The 23,910-nt window shown below is 45.4% G+C and overlaps 1 protein-coding gene across 1 annotated transcript; it reads left to right on the top strand.

Moving 5' to 3' along the window:
- The first annotated feature begins 1,232 nt into the window (after window positions 1-1,232).
- On the top strand, window positions 1,233-2,419 carry LOC122939386 (probable G-protein coupled receptor 141). Its single transcript, XM_044295454.1, has 2 exons — window positions 1,233-1,252; window positions 1,549-2,419. Exons 1-2 carry the CDS (start codon window positions 1,233-1,235, stop codon window positions 2,417-2,419), a joined length of 891 nt encoding a protein of 296 aa, XP_044151389.1.
- Window positions 2,420-23,910: the final 21,491 nt, after the last annotated feature.

Raw genomic sequence — 23,910 nt, 5'->3', positions numbered from 1 at the left:
TTGCCTTACTGGGGGAGGTCAGAAAACCAGTCAGTATCTGGTGTGGCCACCATTTGCCTCATGCAGTGAAACACATCTCCGTCGCATAGAGTTGATCAGGTTGTTGATTGTGGCCTGTGGAATGTTGGTCCACTTCTCTTCAATAGCTGTGCAAAGTTGCAGAATATTGGCAAGAACTGGAACACGCTGTCGTATACGCTGATCTAGAGCATCCCAAACATGCTCAATGTGTGACATGTCTGGTGTGTATGCTGGCCATGCAAGAACTGGGATGTTTTCAGCTTCCAGGAATTGTGTACAGATCCTTGTAATATTGGGCCGTGCATTATCATGCTGCAACATGAGGTGATGGTCGTGGATGAATGGCACAACAATGGGCCTCAGCATCTCGTCACGGTATCTCTGTGCAATCAAAATGCCATCAATAAAATGCACCTGTGTTCGTTGTCCATAACATATGCTTGTCCATACCATAACCCCACCGCCACCATGGGCCACTCGATCCACAACTTTGACGTCAGCAAACCGCTCACCCACACAACGCCACACACACTGTCTGCCATCTGCCCTGAACAGTAAATACCGGGACTCATCCGTGAACAGAACACCTCTCCAACGTACCAGATGCCATCGAATATGAGCATTTGCCAACTCAAGTCGGTTATAACGACGAACTGCAGTCAGGTCCAGACCCCGATGTGGACGACGAGCATGCAGATGAGCTTCCCTGAGATGGTTTCTGACAGTTGGTGCAGAAATTCTTTGGTTTTGCAAACCGATTGTTGCTGCAGCTGTCCGGGTGGCTGGTCTCAGATGATAATGGAGGTGAACATGCTGGATGTGGATGTCCTGGGCTGGTGTGGTTACACGTGGTCTGCGGTTGTGAGGCCGGTTGGATGTACTGCCAAATTCTCTGAAACGCCTTTGGAGATGGCTTATGGTAGAGAAATGAAAAGTAATTGCATGGGCAACAGCTCTGCTAGACATTCCTGCAGTCAGCATGCCAATTGCACGCTCCCTCAAACGTTTCAACTTCTGTGGCATTTTGCTTTATGATCAAACTGCACATTTCAGAGTTGTCTTTTATTGTGGGCAGTCTAAGGCAATATTTATGCTGTCTAATCAGCACCTTTATATGCCACACCTGTGAGGTGGAATGGATTATCTTGATTTGTGAACAATATTTGAGTATGTAGAAAATGTTTCAGATCTTTGAGTTCAGCTCATGTAAAATGGGAGCAAAACCGAAAGTGTTGCGTTTATATTTTAGTTTGGTGTATATAGAACAAAACACAAGAAAAAGAACTATCACCAGTTGTAGTTTAGAATGTCCAAGGAAAGTATTTAAAATAGTGAAATGTCTAATAGTGGGATAATTCAAAATTGCTGATGAGAGTCGAAGAGCAAGCGCTGCGACTATTAATCCACATTTCTCATATGAAATAGAATACATTTCAATCAGTCTATATCTTGCTACAGTTTTGCTGCATTTTTTCTTTTTCTTTCTTTTTTTTTCTAGATAATTAAAAAAAAAATGGAAGAAGAAAGCAACCAAACATCTTGCTTTATAGACCCCAATGTTGCACATCCCATTCTGATTACAATTTACATTGTGATTTTCATTGGAGGATTAACTGGAATAAGTCTTATGATTTTCTTGATAATAGGCGCAAACAAACTGTCTGTGACAACCACGTCAGTCATCAATCTCTTGCTTGTCCATGGTATTTTTCTTATTTCTGTTCCTTTTCGCATTGCATACTATGTTCAGAAGAAATGGAGCTATGGACTTTTTTTCTGCAGAATTGTTAGTGCCATGACACACATCCATATTTATATTTCTTTTATATTTTACGTCATCATGCTGTCCATGAGGTATATCAGCTTCTTTAAAAAAAAGGACAAGATTGAGTTCTACAGGACGCTCCATTCATTAGGAGTCAGCGGGGCTACGTGGATTGTTACATCCATTATAATCCTACCTTTGGTTTTTACACAATATGGTAAATCTGCTAACTTCCATGAAACTGAGTGTTTCCAATTTCAAGATGCCTTTGAGAGCCAGGCTGTGGTTATAGTGAACTATATCTCCTCAGCCATCATATTCACAGTGGTTTCTTGTCTTCTGGCTGTGCAGATATTTATAATAGTTGAGGTTATAAAACAAGTCCAGAGACCTATCCTTGCCTATCAGGAAACCTGGGTGCAACTTAAAAGTCTCTTCTTTATTTTAGTGATGATAATGTGTTTCTTTCCTTTCCATATGTTAAAGATCTACTATGTGAACCACACAAAGGAATGCTTCTATGCCAATGAAATTTGCTTGAGCATAACTGCACTCAGTTGTTTAGATTTCCTTTTCTTTGCGGTAAAAACTTACTACCGAAAAGTATTTCAGTTCATATCATTTGATACATGATGAAATTATCTAAGCATTTTCTTCACCTTATATTCCAAAGTAATACCCAAGTCATAAATCTTCCATTTCTTTCAAGTTACGCCTTGTTCACACCTGTGTTGGAGGCTCCATTTGGGGCTCTATTGCAGATTCAGTAAAAAAAAAAAAAAAAAAAGCAGAGAGAAAAGTCCCGCATGCAGGAATTTTATCTCCGCTGAAAAAAAGTGTACTCCAAATGGACCCCATTAAAGTCAATGTGATCTGTTAACTCTGTTGGGGTCAATTATGTGCTGAATCAGGCACTTCCGTTATTATTGTTGTTCTGCTTCTATAACAGGGCAGAACAAAGGAAAAAACTATGGTGGTGTGAAATAGACATTAAAATGATTGGCCACATCCTAAAAATATTTCCTAAATTCTCATAATTTACCCCAGCAAGTCATTAGAAAATCCCTATGTGCTCATCTGGGATCCATACGAAACGAGATGGTGGTGGCTACGTGATTTAGCCATGTGAGCGCTCTTTTTGCTTTTCCCAACTGTATCTAACACTTTCAGCTACAGTGCAGAAAAGAATGCTGCTGAGGTCATCTGAGAAAGAAGCCACATGGGTATATCATGTGACAACCACCATCTTGCAACCTATTAATGCTGAATCCATGGCCCTACACTTTACATGGTGTATAGATCTATCAACCACACTGTGGGGGTATAATTATAAGCAGCTATATAGTTTATTGTGCCACAGCACACATTTAGGAAAAAATTTTGTGAAGAAGGCAACCCCATTCGTTTAGTCGCATACAGTCATGTGAAAAAATTAGGACACCCTTTGAAAGCATGTGTTTTTTTGTAACATTTTTAATAAAAGGTTATTTCATCTCCGTTTCAACAATACAGAGAGATTAAAGTAATCCGACTAAACAAAGAAAACTGAAGAAAAGTCTTTTCAAGATCTTCTGTAAATGTCATTCTACGAAAATGCCTATTCTAACTGAGGAAAAAGATAGGACACCCTTGCCCCTAATAGCGAGTGTTACCTCCTTTGGCTGAAATCGGTCTGAGGAAATTTTACCCCACTCCTCAATGCAGAACTTTTTCAGCTGTGAGATGTTTGAGGGGTTTCTTGCACGTACAGCCCTTTTCAAGTCACCCCACAGCATCTCAATGGGATTCAAATCTGGACTTTGACTTGGCCATTCCAGGACTCTCCATTTCTTCTTTTTCAGCCAATCTTTGGTTGATTTACTAGTATGTTTTGGGTCATTGTCATGTTGCATGGTCCAGTTCCGCTTCAGCTTTAATTTTCTAACTGATGGTCTCACATGTTCTTCAAGCACCTTCTGATACACAGTAGAATTCATCGTGGATTCTATGATGGTGAGCTGACCAGGTCCTGCTGCAGCAAAGCAGCCCCAAACCATGACACTTCCACCTCCATGCTTCACAGTTGGTATGAGGTTCTTTTCTTGGAATGCTGTGTTTGGTTTACGCCAAACATGTCCTCTGCTGTTGTGTCCAAATAATTCAATTTTGGACTCATCTGTCCAAAGAACATTATTCCAGAAGTCCTGGTCTTTGTCAACTTTATCTCTGGCAAATGTCAGTCTGGCCTCGATGTTTCTCTTGGAAAGCAAAGGTTTCCTCCTTGCAGACCTCCCATGCAAGTTAAACTTGTACAGTCTCTTTCTGATTGTAGAGGCATGTACTTCTACATCAACAGTAGCCAGAGCCTGCTGTAGTTCTCCAGATGACACTTTAGGGTTTTTGGAGATCTCTTTTAGCATCTTGCGGTCTGCTCTTGGGGTGAACTTGCTGGGGCGACCAGTCCTGGGCATGTTGGCAGTTGTTTTGAAAGCCCTCCACTTGTAGACTATCTTCCGGACAGTGGAATGGCTGATTTCAAAATCTTTTGAGATCTTTTTAAATCCCTTCCCAGACTCATAGGCTGCTACAATCTTTTTTCTGAAGTCCTCTGACAGCTCTTTTGCTCTCACCATGGTGCTCACTCTCACTTCAACAGTCAGGAGCACACCAAACTAAATGTCTGAGGTTTAAATAGGGCAAGCCTCATTCAACATGCAGAGTAACGATCTACTAATTATGTGCACCTGGTGTGATATACCTGTGTGAGATCTGAGCCAATTTAAGAGGGAATACATGTGAGGGTGTCCTATCTTTTTCCTCAGTTAGAATAGGCATTTTTGTAGAATGACATTTACAGAAGATCTTGAAAAGACTTTTCTTCAGTTTTCTTTGTTTAGTTGGATTACTTTAATCTCTCTGTATTGTTGAAACGGAGATGAAATAACCTTTTATTAAAAATGTTACAAAAAACCACATGCTTTCAAAGGGTGTCCTAATTTTTTCACATGACTGTATGTAAAGATTAACATATGTTAAGATTTTTAACAATCTGATCAATTAACCCATTAAAGGTATTGCTCACTTTGAAGAATCACTTTGTTAGAATGATCCCTGACAATATGCTGATAACAGAAGACCCCAGTGATCAGCTGTAATCTAGAATCAATGGACTCTCTAATGCATTGGGTTGTTGGGTCCCCCAGTGAGAGATATGTTATTTGCAGATGCTCTCTGTTTTGAGTGATTGATGGAAGTACTTAAAAGCAACAAAAAAAAAGCCCAGATCACCACCAGAGACCATTCCTTGTTGTCATGCACTGAAAAGGTAATCACCAGTCAAGCATCCATCTCCGATGTTAATGCATAAAGCATTCATGTCGCAATATGCACCTTGATTCATGCTTTGATTAAGAGCATACAGTATACTTCATCAGAAGTGTGATCTCTACATGTGCATTCTGTGTATTTTTAATTGATAATAAAAGGTGGATCAATTCTTACGGTACCTTATTTTCTAATGGATGGAAGCCCTGAATAAGGGATCTAAGTCAATGGTATTTTAAAATGGTATTAACTGACAATAATTAGGTCTATGACACTAAAAACTATTATAAGGGAGAGCTCTGGCCATATTAGGGCTCTGTTTTATATGAAACTGCATTAGGGCATAATGGGAGTACATTAGCCCTCTATTGTATGCCATATGTATATAACTACAAGCAAAACAACAATTTAGGCTCTGCATCACAAACACAGAGTACAACTGAACCCACATAGTCTTACACAGTGTTGTACAGCTCAGGAGACACTTATCTTTTATACTTTTACATTTTCCTCATTGGTTACTGGCAAACACTACAATCGTTTCATGCCTGCTCCCGCTTCATCTGGCCAGACTAAGTATAAGTAGTGATGGCCTTGCAGTTCTCCTGGCGGTCGGTTCACGGCAAACTTTGCGCGTTCAGGATCCACCGAACATTCGAACGTATGGTGATGGCCGTGCACGCCATAGTCTTTTGCATTGGTCCGAACTTTGACACATGACACATCTATCAGGTGGGACAGGAAAGCCAATTGAGACATGTCAGCACATGGACACCCCCCCAACCCTATAACAGAACCCGACCTGGCAGCCATTTTACATGTGTTTTGCCAGTGTATGGAGAGGTATGGAGAGGTTGCATTTTGGAGCAGGGACAGGCTATTAGGAACTTAGGGACACCAAACGCTAGCTAATAGGGCCACAAAAGTCCTTTTAAGGACTGGTAACGTTGTGCTATCGATAGGTGTGATACACAGAGGGGTGTGATATCCTTATAAAATACTTTCTATAGAAAGTATATTATAGTGCATTTGTATGCTTTCAGAAAATACTGATTGTTGGCTGCGATCTATCAGCTTCCAGAAAATAGTGATAGAGGTTTTCCATATACCTGCGTCCACAAAATTACTGCTTGAGGGTGATATACCAGCTTCAACTAACAACTGATTGAGGCCTGCCATATATCAGCTTCCACAAAATAGTGATAGAGGTTTTCCATATACCTGCATCCACAAAATTACTGCTTGAGGGCGATATATCAGCTTCAACTAACAACTGATTGAGGCCTGCCATATTTCAGCTTCCACAAATACTACTCTTCTCTAGGGACTTTGGCAAAGGGTCATTTTGAAAATGACAGGCAGAGGAAGAGGCAGGCCATTCCGCAGGGGTGGTAGGGGAATTATTTTCCCATCCATTCCCAGACCTTACCAATGCACAGCCATTCTTGGCATCGAAAAAGGAAGGGGAGGTAGCAACGGCCGCCACCCAGCGGTACCCAGATCAGCCCAAGGAGGGTGGTCCCCGTTATTGCTGCCTACTCTAAGATATCTAATGTCAGTGGTGGTGAAGGTGATGATGATGACGTGTCAATGGATGTCATGTGGGTGCCCACAAGAGAGGAAGAGGAGGGGAGTTCCGAGGGAGAGACGGAGCAGCAGATAGGGAGGAGAAGCAGGCCAGGCAGAACTCGCAGTGCACAGGAGGCAAAAAGCAGACTGCAAATCTATCTGGAATGAGCCATCCACCATGCTCGGTCAAATCTTGTGCTCCCAGGACACCGGCACATGGATCCACAGTGTGGGCCTTTTTAACGTGTTAGCTGTTGACAATAGTGTTGCCATCTGCAGCCTGTGCTGTCAACGCTTAAATTGCGGTAAGCCCAACACTCACCTAGGGACGACCGCCTTAAGAAGGCACCTGGCCTCCCATCACAAGCCCAGTGGGAGCAACGCTGTCAGAATCCACAAAGCTACACTCCTGGTGCTCCACATCCTGCCTTTTCTCCTTCTTCTCTCTCCTCCCATTTGTCCTCCACTCCACCTTTTACCATGCCGTTGTCGCGTTCATCTGGCAGAAGGCAGGCTTCTGTGGCCCAAATGTTCGAGTGTGAAAGAATGATGACGCCGGATAATCCTCAACGGCTAACTGCTGGCTTGGCGGAACTGCTAGCCCGCCATCTACTGCCACATAAATTGGTGGACTCAAAGGCCTTTAGAAAATTTGAGGCCATTGGCACGCCACAATGCAAGGTCCACCGAAGGAAATATTTCTCCCAGAAGGGCATCCCTGAACTATAAGTACAGCAGCATGTTAATATATCTGTGGCACACAGTGTCACTGCCACGATACATCTGACCACAGACACAGGCAGAGAAGGTACATAACTTTTACTGCCCACTGGGTGAACCTTCAGATGGCCATTAAGCATGTACCCTGTGGCACCCATGTGGATTTGGTGTTACCGCCACGGATTGCATGGAGACCTGCCTCTTCTTCTCCTCCTCATACTTCATTTTCCGTCTCCTCCTCGGCTGACTCCTCCTTTTCCACTGCTACCACCTCTTCCGCTGCACCCCCAATCTCCGTGCTGTTAACGATTAACTGTGCAAACTCTGCGGCAGGACAGGTTCTGGGGAGCTTGGTTTCTTTTCGCCGTGCCTGTGGCTGCTTATGCGTGACTCATGCAGACTTCTGTGGCCATTTGATGAGATCACCAAACTGGTCAGACACCATCAGTGACATTGTAACTTACACCTTCTTTCTGGAGCGTGCATTGCATCGTGTCATTGATCAAGCCGTCGAGGAGCAGGAGCTGAAAGATGAGGAAGTCGCAATGCTGAATGAATTCCCAGGGGAATTTACTCCATCTGAGACAAGTCAGCAGGAGTCTGAAGAGGAGTCAGAGGAGGGTGGTGCCTGGGGGGAGGAGGAGGAGCAAGAGGAGCAGGCTTTACATTTTTTGTGGATCCCTGGTGTTATTCGTGGCTGGGGGGAGGAGACCGAGGACGACATTCTCCTGGGCGATAAGCAGGAGCCAGGGTGCTCCACCGCTTCAAATTTAGTGCAAATGGGGCCCTTTATGCTCCAGTATTTGAAGAGGGACCCCCGTATAAAAAGCATAAAGGTCAAGGACCTGTACTGGGTGGCAATGTACTTAGACCACAGGTACAAACACAAAATGACAGACATGTCACAAAGGGCACCAGCATCACAGAGGGCTGTCAGAATGCAGCATTTCCAGGTCTTGCTGCGAGTAATGCTGCATTCTGCGGTTGTGGGCACTGGCAGAGGAATTTCCACCCACAGCAAAACAGGTGCGGGTACCAATCCTACCGCGCCTGCAAAAAGAAGGCGGTTTGAAGATGTGTTGGTCACTTTGGATATGAGATCATTCTTGCAGCCAACCCATCAACAGCCGCCCTCCGGATCCAGTCTCAGGGAACACCTAGACCAGTAATGGCGAACCTTTTACAGACCCAAAGCCCAAACTGCAACCCAAAACCCACTTATTTATCGCAAAGTGCCAACACGGCAATTTACCCTGAATACCACAGTCCAATATAATATATCTTTTATGTACTTTATCATTTATCTATGATAGCCTGCCTACATTCTGTGTGCTGCCTGTGCTGTTCATAGCGCGCCTGCGCTGATGAATGGCAGAAAAAGTGTTAGGCATACTGGCATGCCTTAGACTTTTTTCAGGGTGTGGGTGCCCACAGAGAGGGTTCTGAGTGTCGCCACCACTGACCTAGACCAACAGGTGTCCGACTACATCGGGTTAATGGCCGATGTGGAAGTTCTGAGAAGCGAGGAATCCCTTACTGACTGGGTGTGCAGACTTGACCTGTGGCCAGAGCTGGCACAATTTGCCATGGAACTCTTGGCTTGCCGCTCGTCGAGTGTCCTGTCCGAAAGGACGTTCAGCACAGCAAGGGGGATCGATAAGCTCACTTGCCTAGCTCACGACAGTGTGGACTACCTCACATATTTTATTAAATGAATGAGGCATGATCTCGGAGGAATTCAACACCTGTGATGACCACGTGTAATTAAATTTCCTCATGCCAGTCCACACATATCTGCCACCACCCAGAACAAAAAATGGTCCTTGCCTTATGTATATACAGCGGCATAATAGGCTTTTTATGTTAGGTGAATGCCTAATTTTTGGGGCCTGTACTAGCCAACGGTTACATATTTTTCCTGTGACCGCCTAATGTACCTCCAGCCACAGAATCCAAAGTTTTTTACTGTCAGGTAAATGCCTATTGCCTAATTTTTGGGGCCTATACTGGCTGACAGTTACATATTTATCCTGTGACCGCCTAATGTACCTCCAGCCACAGAATCCAAAGTTTTTTACTGTCAGGGAATGCCTATTGCCTAATTTTTGGGGCCTATACTGGCCGACAGTTACATATTTATCTTGTGATGGCCTAAGGGTCCATTCACATGTCCGTAGTGTATTGCGTATCCGCAATACACCAGGCCGGCACCCCCATAGAACTGCCTAGTATATGTTCTATTTTTTTCCAGAGCCGTGGACCGGAAGATTGGGGGCCCGCTCCGGAAATGCGGATGCGGAGAGCACATAGTGTGCTCTCCTAATTTATTCAGTCCCCATAGAGAATGAATGGGCCCCCACGCGTTCCTAAATTTGCAGAATGGATGCGGACCCATTCTACAGACGTGTGAATGGACCCTAATGCACCTCCAGCCACAGAATCCAAAGTTCTTTGCTGTCAGGTGAATGCCTATTGCCTAATTTTTGGGCCTTTACTGGCTGACAGTTACATATTTATCCTATGACTGCTTAATGTACCTCCAGCCACAGAATCCAAAGTTATTTGCTGTCAGGTGAATACCTATTGCCTAATGTTTGGGGCCTATACTGGCCGACAGTTACATACCGTATTTATCCTGTGATGGCCTAAGGGTCCATTCACACGTCCGTAGTGTATTGAGGATCCGCAATTTGCAGATCCGCAATACATCAGGCCGGCACCCCCATAGAACTGCCTATTCTTGTCTGCAATTGTGAGAGGTACATACCTTATGGGAATAAAAGCTTAAGGAACAAGAAAACACCAATGTGGATAAATAGAACTGTAAAGAAAGCAATAAATGACAAAAAGAAAGCATTTAAATCACTAAAACAGGAGGGTGGTAAGGAAGCACTGAAAAACTATAAGGAAAAAATTATAATATGTAAAAAACAAATAAAAGCATCCAAACTAGAGACCGAGAGATTGGTTGCCAAAGAGCAAAGCTAACCCTAAAATGTTCTTCAATTATATAAATGGTAAAAAGTATAAATCTGAAGGTGTCGCCCCTCTACAGAGTAAGGGGGAGTAGCAGAGAGCGATGAGGAGAAAGCAAAGCTAATAAATATTTTTTTCTCCACTGTATTCACTGAGGCAAATAAACTGTCAGATAAAATGCAGAATGTAAAAGTAAATTCCCCATTAAAAGTGCCCTGTCTGACCCAGGAAGAAGTACAGCGGCGTCTTTAAAACATTAAAATAGACAAATCACCAGGACCAGATGGCATACACTCCCGTATCCTAAGAGAATTAAGTAATGTCATAGCCAGACCCTTATTTCTGATATTTAAGGACTTTATACTGACAGGGAGTGTTCCACAGGGATGGCGCATAGCAAATGCGGTGCCAATATTCAAAGGTCCAAAAACAGAGCACAAACTGAAGGATTTCTAAGAGATGCTATCTTGGAGTACCTCAATTAAAATAAGCAAATAATGCCATATCAGCATGGCTTCATGAGGGATCGGTCATGTCAAACTAATTTAATCAGTTTCTATGAGGATTTAAAGGGAACCTGTCACTGGGATTTTGTGTATAGAGCTGAGGACATGGGTTCCTAGTTGGCCGCTAGCACATCCGCAATACCCAGTCCCCATAGCTCTGTGTGCGTTTATTGCTTTAAAAAAACGATTTGATACATATGCAAATTAACCTGAGAGGAGTCCTGTATGTGAGATGAGTCAGGGACAGGACTCATCTCAGGTTAATTTGCATATGTATCAAATCGTTTTTTTTACACAATAAAAGCACATAGAGCTTTGGGGACTGGATATTGCAGATGTGCTAGCGGCCATCTAGCAACCCATGTCCTCAGCTCTATACACAAAATCCTGGGGACAGGTTCCCTTTAAGTTTTAAACTTGACCGCGGCAAATCAATGGATGCATTTGACACTGTACCGCATGAAAGGTTATTATATAAAATGAGAATGCTTGAACTGGGAGAAAATGTCTGTATGTGGGCAAGTAACTTGCTCAGTGATCGAAAACAGAGGGTGATTATTAATGGTATGCACTCAGATTGGGTCACTGTCACTAGTGGAGTACCTCAGGGGTTAGTATTGGGCCTTATTCTCTTTAATATATTTATTAATGATCTTGTAGAAGGCTTGCACAGTAAAATATACATTTTTGCAGATGACACTAAACTGTGTAAAGTAATTAACACGGAAGAGGACAGTATACTGCTACAGATGGATCTGGATAGATTGGAGGCTTGGGCAGATAAGTGACAAATGTAATTACACTGACAAATGTAAAGTTATGCACATGGGAAGGAATAATGCAAGTCAGTCGTACATACTAAATGGTAAAACACTCGGTAACACTGACATGGAAAAGGATCTAGGAATTTTAATAAACAGCAAACTAAGCTGCAAAAACCAGTGTCAGGCAGCTGCTGCCAAGGCCAATAAGATAATAGGTTCCATCAGAAGGGACATAGATGCCGTAATATGAACATAGTCCTACCACTTTACAAATCGCTAGTCAGACCACACATGGAGTACTGTGTACAGTTGTGGGCTCCTGTGAACAAGGCAGACATAGCAGAGCTGGAGATGGTCCAGAGGAGGGCAACTAAAGTAATAACTGGAATGGGGCAACTACAGTACCCTGAAAGATTATCAAAATTAGGGTTATTCACTTTAGAAAAAGGACGACTGAGGGGAGATCTAATTTCTATGCATAAATATATCAGGGGTCAGTACAGAGATCTCTTCCATCATCTATTTATCCCCAGTATTGTGACTGTGATGAGAAGGACATCCTCTGGGTCTAGAGGAAAGAAGGTTTGTACACAAACATAGAGGATTCTTTACGGTAAGAGGAGTGAGACTATGGAAATCTCTGCCTGAGGAGGTGGTGATGGTGAGTTCACAAAAAAAGTTCAAGAGGGGTCTGGATGTATTTCTGGAGTGTAATAATAGTACAGGCTATAGCTACTAGAGACGGGTCGTTGATCCAGGGAGTTATTCTTATTGCCTGATTGGAGTTGGGAAGGAATCTTTTTCCACTTAAGTGGGGAAAATTGGCTTGTACCTCACAGGTTTTTTTTTTTTGCCTTCCTCTGGATCAACTTGCAGGATAACAGGCTGTACTGGGTTGACAGATGTCTTTTTTCGGCCTTATAAACTATGTTACTATGTTCATAAGCAATGATACAAGTGACTTTTTGGCATTGAGCACCACCAAGAGCAATTTTGTGGAGCATTCATATTTGGATTTCCATAACAGCAGATAAATGGAGGAAGCTGTGGTTGTGCCGGCCACTTGTGTCATTGTACTACAAGTATAGCGTTTATAGATGTAAACTCTGCTGCCTAATTTAAAATTATCTACCGATGTAGTAGAGTTAACACTCATGCTTTCTGAGATTTCTGAGATGTGTTATCTAAACTAAGCAAACACCTTTAATTGCTTTGCAATGGCTTTTGTTTCAAGATAGAAATTTGAATTGAGTGGTAACCCTGCTACATCTATATATTCAAATAGAGTTTTATATTGTATCGGGCGCCAATTCCACACTGAAAATCCTCAACAAATCTGCCACATCTGAATGGGTTACATACAACTTATTTAAATCAGTGGGTCATTCCTGGATGCAGTGGGTCTGCTAAACAGAGAAACAATCTTTCTTGCATCTCTCCGCTCTAGCTGATATAGTGAGTCAAAAGTGAAGGACTCTGTATACCATTAATAGGGCATATAGGCATTGGTTGTACGAGCTGTAAAACTCCTTAAAGGCTTTGTACTCCTTTGGAAGCAATTTTTGTTTATGATTGCATTTTACTCATTTTTGGCTAAAAATCATATTTTCAATAATCCTTTATTAAAAATATTGAGCTATTCTGTCACAAACTGTTTTTCTAACTGTGTGACTGGTACTTTCACTTTGTGCCACTCATCCAATAACCCTTATCTCTAAACTACTGAGAGGTCATAAACACTTATTTAACCTATGATCTTATGAGAAAGATAAGAACTAAGCTATAATGAGTGTTTATAGGGTCAGAAAGCAGAGATAATGAGTCCACCTCCCCCCCCCCCCCCCATGAATGAAAAGACAGAAAATCCATAGGCAGCTAGTAGAGCATCTCAGCTCTGTACACAAAAAAGGGCTCCATATTGTTAATCTTGATCTAGGAGGACCAGTTCCATATGGAGTAGGAGGTTGAGGAGGCGGTGGATGTGGCGATGTGGGTGGAAGCAGTGGTGGAGGAGGAGGTAGCCTACACTGGTGTGACGGACTGAACCATCACTGGGGCTGCTGGAGAAGCCTGAGGGCCAGCCTGCTTCCTACAGACAATGGACCGAGAACTATGGAGACCCCCTAAGACCTTTTGGGGTTACAAGGAACTATGAACTATGATTTATGTGTGTAATTTATATGCCACATATTTCCTATTGCCTATTAAAAAGGCATGGTGTGGATTCAGCAACAAAAAAAAGGGTTAACTCTGCACTGAGACTCCCACTGATTGTGTTAGTGATAGTTGATAATATCAATATAATAGCAGCCGACTCCTAGATGAGTAGATCGCCATATGATACACTCAGGAGATATTCGCATCACATGTGTCTCCACTGTGCCTATTCATTCATTATGGAGGGGGTGAAGATGTCTGTTTGCATGTTGTGTTTGTTAATTGCGTCACAGACAATCCATTGTGTTTGTTGAATAGGGTTAGTTTTTGTGTTTAAACTGTAAAGGATTGGCTGCTATATCATGTCCTCAGTTCCCAACCCGGTCTACTGGGGTCAAGTCAATGTTTGTGTGTTCAATAAAGAGTTCCTGTTTTACATTCAACATAGAGCCTTGTCTCATGTGTATGGGGATTGCTATACGCTGTATACTCCCCTGGCTATAACTCCTAGCTCTTGTAAGAGCTGCTCCTGCTCTCTGGATTTAGGAGAGGTTCACCCATTGGAGCCTGGATGTCACGACTGTGACTGATCCAGACAGGTCTGGGAGGAGAAGGTCGCAGCGACTTGCTAATCGCGATAGCTTGTGAGTTTGCTCCGTTGTTCAGGGTATGTCATCCGGGTTTTGCCTTGTGAACCTTTTTGTCCTGACTGGGAGTTTGTAGGCATCCTTCTCAGGTGAGTCCTGTCTGCCACTCCCAGCTACTATATTAGTTTCAGTTTCACTTGCAGTCATTGCCAGATATAGTCCTTACTTCCAGTGCTATTCTGACCTTTGAAGGAGATCGTTTGACGGTATTGCTGTGGAGCTCTGGTCTGGTGTGGACTGTCGTTATTGGGATCACCATCTCTGCTCGTGACTGGATAAGTCTATCTCTGCTATAGATTGTTTGTTTGTTGCTGTCTTCCCATGTTGTTCTCCTAGACATGAGTGATGGTGACTAGTGCTCCCATCTGCCTTTCCCCAGTCTAGTCTTGTTAGGGTGACTGAGGGTTTAGGCATCCTGCTCGCCGCACGGGTTCACACCCCGTCTAGTGTATCAGGGCAGACAGGTGCCAGCTTAGGGTTAGTCAGGGGTGGCCGTTCTATTTCCCATCCGTAGATAAGGGTCCCGCTTCCCCTCCATCTGGTGCGACACGACTGCTGCTGGGATAGCGGTCGTGACACTGGAGCCTTGTCATAGGTCATGGGTGGGTAGGAGACAGTGAGATCTCAACCAAGCTTCGGCGGTTCGTGGGGTCTGCAGTGCTTACGGTGTCATGTCGAGTGCTTGGAGTCCTCGGGAAGCACTAGGAGCATCCATCGACGGAGGTACCCGGTCAGGGTGCCAGAAGATCCGTTACAACTGGTTTTTGGTTTTAAATTTTACTTTTAAAATTAGGGTACAACCCAAAACATTGGGAAATATAACCTGTGATAAACCTCTCCAGTCATGCTAAACACACGTTCAGACAATACACTGGCTGCAGGGCAGGCCAGCACCTCTAAGGGGTAAAGGGCAAGCTCAGGCCATGTGCCCAATTTGGAAACCCAGAAGTTGCAGGGGATGACCCCTGTCAGTCAGTTCGTGTAGGCGTGTGCACACTTACTGCCCCACCATGTCGCACGTCCACGTGATGTTCACGATCCAATTTGATATCTGCTCTATCAACTTTCGATGTTCTTTTATGCGCCTACCATGGTGATCACTGGTGGCAGGGAGTTCCAGGCCAGAGAGGGAGCGTGAGAAAGAGAGACCACATCCAAGGGAGGATTCATTTTTTCCAATTTAGAGTATTAGAGTTGAAATATGGGAGAAATTATTAAAGCATAAAAGTGTGACAAATTTAAGCATTGAATTAAAGGATGTGGTGCGCATTAATTACTGAATAATTTATTAAATTTTATTCCCTGTCACCTATGCATAGCAGGTGTTTATTCACATCTAAAATTGTATAATGTCAACCCAAGAATGTAACAGAAAAATTATTGAAATTTATTAAGCTGTCAACTAGGTAGAGGAGGGGCATATTACACCCAAAAATTTGTTAATTTCACCATAAAATGTAACTGACAATTTATTTATATTTTTTTACCGATCCACTAGGTATAGCAGTGGTACTATACACACCAAAATTGGTGAATTTTACCCTAAAATGTAAATGACAATTTTTTTTAAACGGCCTACTAAGTATAGCAATGGTACTATACACCCAAAAATTGGTTAATTTCACCCGAAAAAGTATATGACAATTTTTTTTTGTTTCACCTGTCTACTAGGTATAGCAGTGGCACTATACACCCCAAAAATTTTAATTTCACCATAAAATGTAACTGACAATTTATTTTTATTTTTTTACCGGTCCACTAGGTATAGCAGTGGTACTATGCACACCAAAATTAATGAATTTTACCCTAAAATGTAAATGACAATTTTTTATTTTTTTTTACCGGTCTACTAGGTATAGCAGTGGTATTATACACCCAAAAATTGGTGAATATAACCCGAAAATGTAAATGACAAAGTAGTGAAATTATATAAAATAAAACACGTACAAAAAAAAATGCATTTATGAGGTGGGGTTCCATATGGAGTAAGAGTTTGAGGAGGCGGTGGACGTAGCGGAGTAGGTGGAAGCGGCAGTGGAGGAGGACGAGATAGCCAACACAGGTTTTTGGTTTTAATTTAATTTTGGAAAATTAAGGAACACTACAAAAGAGTGAAATATCCAAAATACAAACATGAGCAATTGCGCTGCAATATACCAATGGCTTCTTAGTGCCGGTATACATGTCTATTCTGCACAAGGTATGGACAAGTCCTGAGGGATCCATGCCTGGTTCATTTTAATAAATGTGAGCTTGTCCACATTGGCTGTGGACAGGCGGCTGTGCTTGTCTGTGATGACGCCCCCTGCCGTGCTAAACACACGTTCAGATAATACACTGGCTGCAGGGCAGCCACCACCTCCAAGGCATAAAGGGCAAGCTCAGGCCATGTGCCCAATTTGGAGACCCAGAAGTTGAAGGGGGCAGACCCGTCATTCAGTTCGTGTAGGCGCGTGCACACATACTGCTCCACCATGTTGGTGAAATGCTGCCTCCTGCTAAGACATTCCATATCAGCTGGTGGTGCTGGTTGTTGTGGCGTGCTGACAAAGCTTTTCCACTTTTCAGCCGTGCTAACCCTGCCTTCTGAGATGCTGGCGGTGCCCCAGCTGCGTTGGCGACTTCTTCCTCGTCCTCTGCCTTCGCCTTGTGCTTCCACTGTGCCCCCGCTGTCAGGTGGGAATGCCTTGACAGCGGGGGCGCATCTTACGATCACGCTCCAGTGACGGAATTAAGGACGGTACGCTGTCCTTGTAACGGGAATCCAGCAGCGTGGCCACCCAGTAATCAGCACAAGTTAGAATGTGGGCAACTCGGCGGTCGTTGTGGAGACACTGCAGCATGTAATCGCTCATGTGTGCCAGGCTGCCCAGAGGCAACGAAAAGCACTCCTCTGTGGGAGGTGTATCGTCTGTGTCCTCTGTATCCCCCCATCCACGCACCAGTGATGGCCATGAGCTGGTCTGGGTGCCACCCTGCTGTGAACATGGTTCCTCATCCTCCATCTCCTCATCCTCCACCTCGTCATCCTCCTGAACTGTGCCCTGGCTGGACAATTGTGTACCTTGGGTTTGTGGGTGCAGGAACCCACCCTCGGAGCCACTTCGGAATGACTGGCCAGAATCCCTACAAAATGATCCCTCTTCCTCCTCCTCCTCCTGTGCTACATCCTCTTCCATCATCGCCAGGAGCGTTTTTTCAAGGAGGCATAGAAGTGGGATAGTAACGCTAAGAACAATGTTATTGGCACTGGCCATGTTGGTGGAGTACTCGAAACAGCGCAATAAGGAACACAGGTCTCGCATGGAGGCCCAAACATTGGTGGTGAAGTGGTGCTGTTCCGCCGAGCGACTCACCCGTGCGTGCTGCAGCTGAAACTCCACTATCGCCTGCTGCTGCTCGCCTAGTCTGGCCAGCATGTGCAAGGTGGAGTTCCACCATGTGGGCACGTCGCATATGAGGCGGTGAGCGGGAAGGCCGAAGTTACGCTGCAGCGTTGACAGGCGAGCAGCAGCAGGGTGAGAACACCAAAAGCGCGCACAGAGAGCCCGCCCTTTATGCAGCAGCTCTGACATGTCGGGGTAATTTTTAGGGAATCTCTGCACCACCAAATTCAGCACATGCGCCAGGCAAGGGATGTGCTTCAAACTGGCTAGTCCCAGAGCTGCTACGAGATTTCGCCTATTATCGCACACCACCAGGCCGGGCTTGAGGCTGACTGGCACAAACCACTCATCGGTCTGTTGTTCAAATGCCGTTCACAGCTCTTGCGCGGTGTGGGGTTTGTCCCCCAAGCAGATAAGTTTTAAAACTGCCTGCTGTCGTTTACCCCTGGCTGTGCTGAAGTTTGTGGTGAAGGTGTTATGCTGACCAGATGAGGAGCTGGTAGAGGATAAGGAAGCAGAGTAAGAGGAGGAAGCAACAGGAGGCAAACTGAAGGGCCCTGCAATCCTTGTGGTGGAAGGACATGCGCCAAACTGCTATCCGCCTCAGGCACAGCCGCCTCTGCATTTACCCAGTGTGCTGTTATGGAGATATAACGGCCCTGACCGTGCTTACTGGCCCACATATCCGTAGTCAGGTGCACCTTGCCACAGATGGCATTGCGCAGTGCACACCTGATTTTGTCCCCTACTTGGTTGTGCATTGAAGGGACGGCAAACCTTGAAAAGTAGTCGAGGCTGAGCACGAAGTCCAGCCACCGCCATAAGGCCTTTGAAACTATCCGTCTCCACCAGACGGAATGACAGCATTTCAAAGCCAGTAATTTTGAAATGCTGGCATTCAGGGTGGGTAGGGGGTGTGGGGGTTTAGCTCTTCTCCGGGGGTCATTCTCACAGGTTACTTCACCAGACACGTATATAATGTCCAAACATTGCATTTATTGTGCAACACCAGCAACAACAAGATGACAAAATAATAAACACTCGCCCGTCCAGGCTCTAACTCAACACAAAGTTTCCTGACTCACCTAGGTCAGAGTTCACACCTTGTGAACTCATGTGGCTTTGTCAGCCAAATGTCCCACAGCCTCCTTGCTGTACAGAGCACAGTATGCCCACTGTCTCCAGTTAACTGTTTCTTGTGGGGGATTTGGGTTCAGTAGTCTGCCTGACTATGGCCCTGCGACCCTCCCAGGCGTCGCTACGTCCCCCAACTCCAGGCTACCACCCAGCCTCGTGGCCCCTCAGCCTTGCCTGGCTGAGACCACACTCACAGAGCCTCCAGGCCTCTGTCACAGTCTCTGTCCCAAGACAACACTTCGCCCTTGCTGACACCCTGGGAGGTGCTTTATGCCAGCCCTTATTATCTCCAGCTTGCCTCACCTGTGGTGGAATAGGGGTGTGGACTGCACTATCCACCCCTTCCTTTCCTCTAAGCTGCGTGAGACCTGTCACTGTCTCACAGGGGGTACTTCCTCTTCCTCTCCAGCATTTGGAATATGGAGACCTGAACACTTCCGTGGGACATTGTGGAGATGCTTGGTGACCCAGGTGTTGGTGTTGCTGGCAGATCCTCTGTTTGCGGGGTGCCAGGTGGCACTGTCATTCCAGAGGTGGATGAAGAGGCAACGACTGCAGCAGAAGAGGAAGCAGGAGGAGCCAGAGACCTTTCTTGGTTTTTGAGGTGTCTACTCCACTGCATCTCGTGCTTTGCACTTAAATGCCTGGTCATACAGGTTGTGCTCAGGTTGAGAAAGTTTATGCCTCGCTTCAGGCTCTGATTGCACAGCGTGCAAACCACTCGTGTCTTGTCTGCTCGATCCCTTGCTGCGGTGTGCAGTATGAGGTGCACTGTCTAGAGGACAGCCGCTCCGCTTTTGCACCCTGCTCCCTCTTCTGCTGTGTTGGTGGCTCTGTGCGACCACCGCCTCTTCCTCCGAACTACATCGGTCATTGATTCAATGTGGGGTCGCATGACCTTGATTCAATGTGGGGTCGAGGACCTTTGTCCTCCACATCATCTTCCACCCAGACTTCACCCCTGACTTCCTTGTCGGTCTGCACACTTTCGAAAGCCCCAGCAGTTGGCACCTGTGTTTCGTCATCACCCGAGACGTGCTGTGATGGTAGTCCCATGTACTCATCTTGAAAGATAAGTGGTTGGGCATCGGTGCTTCTGGGGCAGGGCTAGGTGGATGGCCCTGGGAAACCATGCTAACAGAGTCATCAAAAAGCAGAAGAGACTGCTGCATGACGGGGCTCAGACTGCTTGGCTGATTTGCAAGGGGGTGAGGTGAAAGACTGATGGACATAGGCTGCAGGTGCCAACTGTGGTCTTTCAGCAGGAGATTGGGTGGGAGACAATGTGAAAGAACTGGATCCACTGTCAGAAACCCAATCTACTATCGCCTGTACTTGTTCAGGCCTCACCATTCGTAGAGCAGCATTAGGCCCGACCAAATACTGCTGCAGGTTTTGTCGCCTACTCACACCTGAGGAAGGGGTTTCACTTGTGCGTGTAGCTGGCACAGATCGACCACATCCTCTCTCGGCAGCACGAGCTCCACCAGCAGTACCACGACCTGGGCCATGTCCCTTATTTGACTTTCTCCTCATATTTTTCGAATTTAGGATCTTGCCCTAAATAGGTGTTTAATTATTAGTAGAATAGAAAGACAGTATGTAAAGGGAGTATCTCACAGGGCCTGAACCAGTGTAGGCCTGAAGTAAATATATCTTTGCACAAAATAGCTGTATTTCAAATGGCTGTATTTCAAATGCCTGATTCAAACCCCTGTATGTAGAGGGGGTATCTCACAGGGCCTGAACCACTGTAGGCCTGAAGTAAATATATCTTTGCACAAAATGGCTGTATTTCAAATCCCTGAATCAAACTCCTGTATGTAGAGGGAGTATCTCATACGGTCTGAACCACTGTAGGCCTGAAGTAAATATATCTTTGCACAAAATGGCTGTATTTCACATGCCTGATTCAAACCCCTGTATGTAGAGGGTGTATCTCACAGGGCCTGAACCACTGTAGGCATGAAGTAAATATATCTTTGCACAAAATGGCTGTATTTCAAATGGCTGTATTTCAAATGCCTGATTCAAACCCCTGTATGTAGAGGGAGTATCTCACACGGTCTGAACCACTGTAGGCCTGAAGTAAATATATCTTTGCCCAAAATGGCTGTATTTCAAATGGCTGTATTTCAAATTCCTGATTCAAACCCCTGTATGTAGAGGGCGTATGTCACAGGGCCTGCACCACTGTAGGCCTGAAGTAAATATATCTTTGCACAAAATGGCTGCATTTCAAATGGCTGTATTTCAAATGCCTAAATCAAATCCCTGTATGTAGAGGGTGTATCTCACAGGGCCTGAACCAGTGTAGGCCTGAATTCAATATTGGTGCACCAAATGGCGGTATTTAAAATCTCTGAATGTAACCCAAATGTATTAAGGGTGTATCTCACAATGACATCTGCATCAAAGGCTGCCAACAGTGGCGTACCTACCATATAGGCAGACCATGCAGCTGCTATGGGGCCCGTGGCATGGGGGGCCCGGAGCGCATGGAAGGCCCCGCCCCCTACATCTGCAGACAGTTTATTGGGCATTGAGGAAGCATGCCCACTTCTCCTCCGTTCAGTCCTGGCCGGGCGCTTGCTTCCTCTATGCTCGGGGGCCCCCTCCGAACCTCTCCCCCATTCTGTACACAATAGAGCACACTGCTGATGTCCCAACCCTCCGTGTCAGGCTCAAGCAAACAGAACTTCACCGGCCACTCCCACATCCATGAAGCCACACCCCATCCCGTGAAGCCACGCCCCCAACACCAGTCGTGGAAAAAATACTGCAGCAGGAAAGAATTTCAGGTAGGACACTAGCTGTCTGCCACCTCCCTCTATCCTGCTGTTGTTACCTATTATCTCCCTCCTGGCCCCCACAGAACCTCTCTTGTATGCCTCTCTACTACTGCAAGCCTGCAACCATCTGTGGCCTCCCAGCCACTATAATCTCCTATGTTCCCTGAAGTCCTTAGAGACTCCTTCTCACCTTCTGTAACCAAAAGAACCTGTACCAGCTTCTGTGCCCCCTAATAATAACAGAGCCCCTGCCACTTTTTGTATTCCTTGTCACCACCACCCACTCACAAAGCCCATGGAACCCTCTGTCCTTCTCCAATCTGTGTCTGTCCACCCATCAGTAACTGAGCCCCTATCACCTATAGGGTGATGTGCCCAATCCCTTAGCACAAAGCCCTTATCAACTTCTGCCCCCTGATCTACCAGAGTCCATGCCACCTGCTTCTTTCCACTTTCATATAAAAGAGCCCATGCCAGCTGCTGCTACCCTCCCTCTAATAACAGATCTCCATCACCTTTTGTCTTTTATGTTCACTCTGTTCTGTCAGAATACTATTCCTTATAAGAATGCTATACCCTTGTCACTTCCGGTGACGTGGCTGCACCAGAATGACGAGAATCAGCTGGAGGAGGGGGTGTGCAGCGCTACGCAAGCGCAGATCCACGGGTAAGTCAAAGTTATAGCAGCGCCGCGGGAGAAGTGCCCACTTAATGCGCATGTGCAAAACCAGACAGGACACACTGCGCCTGGAGCCACGGCTGGGTAGGAGATGGTGCGCACGTGCGGCTATATACTCTGGTCCAAATATACCTACCCCTGAGTGTGCACGCGTGGTGTAATCCTGATGTGTGTGGCCGACGGGAGTATATAGCCGCACATGCACACCCTCTCCTACCCAGCCGTGGCTCTGAGTGCACGTGCAGTGTATCCTGGCCGGTTTCGCGCATGTGCATTAAGTGGTACCTGATAAGGTATAGTATTCTGACAGAACACACTTCCCTTTATAGAGCCTCTAGCAGCTTCTAATCTCCCACCCACTGCAGTGTCCCTGACATCTGCCACCTCTAACAGTGCGTAGTGGCACTGACTCTGTGGCAATTATGGGACAAAAAATTGCTAATAGCTGCCCTGTCCCACTGTGTGCAGGATATGGTGGCTTTATTTGTGCACATTGTATAAAGGTCCATTCAGACGTCTGTTGAATGGGTCCGGATCCGGACCATTTTACGGGTTTTGTTCATACGGTGTTCCCTTTGCGGCGCAACTGACCTGTGCCTTTTATTCTCTGGGTCAGTAGGACTAGAATGGGGGTGTGGCAGGGGAGGAGCCAGGGTAGGTAGTGGGATGGTCCAGGGGTGGGTAATGGGCGGAGTTAGAGGGCCCAATTCAGATTCTTGCTATGGGGCCCAATGATTTCTATGTACGCCCCTGGCAACTTAGCAGTATTATGCCTCAGGCCTCATGCACACGGCCATTGTTGTGGTCCGCATCCGTGCCGCATTTTTTGTGACTCGGGTGCGGACCCATTCACTTCAATGGGGCCGCAAAAGATGCGGACAGCACACAGAGTGCTCCGTTCCGTGGCCCCGCCAAAAAAATATAGCATGTCCTATTCTTGTCCTCTTTGCAGACAAGAATAGGCATTTCTACAATGGGCCGCCCGTTCCGTTCTGCAAATTGCGGAAGGCACACGGGCAGCTTCCGTTTTTTGCGGTTCCGCGGTTTGCGGACTGCAAAAAACAGAACGGTCATGTGCATGAGGCCTCATTCACACATCATTGATTTCCATCAGTGATTTTGAGCCAAAACCAGGTGCGGGTCTAAACTCAGATCAGGTGCAGTCTGTGGAGGCTCCAATGTTGACAATTTTTTTTTTTTTTACATTAGTGATTTAGTGTGCTTATCTTTCACCATATGTACAGGTTGTTTTCGGTACAGGTATTTGTTTAAGGGTGCATTCACAAGACCATAATTTTGGGTCCACATCCATTCTGCACTCTGTGTGTTGTCTTCATCCGTAGTTCCGATCCACGGCCCTGCAAAAAAAGATAGAGCATGTCCTATTCTTGTACACAATCATGGACAAGATTCGTTAATTTCTAACGATAATTTGTTTTCCCTTAGTCCTAACAGCAGCACACAAATTTCCCGCCCTAAAGTATTTTT

Source organism: Bufo gargarizans, chromosome 5 (assembly GCF_014858855.1).
Source record: "Bufo gargarizans isolate SCDJY-AF-19 chromosome 5, ASM1485885v1, whole genome shotgun sequence".
Lineage (NCBI taxonomy): Eukaryota > Metazoa > Chordata > Amphibia > Anura > Bufonidae > Bufo > Bufo gargarizans.
Note: the sequence above shows the minus strand (reverse complement) of the source record. Positions and strands in the feature narration are given on the sequence as shown.

What these genes read in the sequence shown, in the direction of transcription:
- LOC122939386 (XM_044295454.1), top strand. Translation starts at nt 1,233, where the DNA reads ATGGGAGCAAAACCGAAAGT. An exon ending in ATGGGAGCAAAACCGAAAGT is followed by an intron (nt 1,253 to 1,548) that starts GTTGCGTTTATA and finishes GGAAGAAGAAAG; the next exon opens with CAACCAAACATCTTGCTTTA.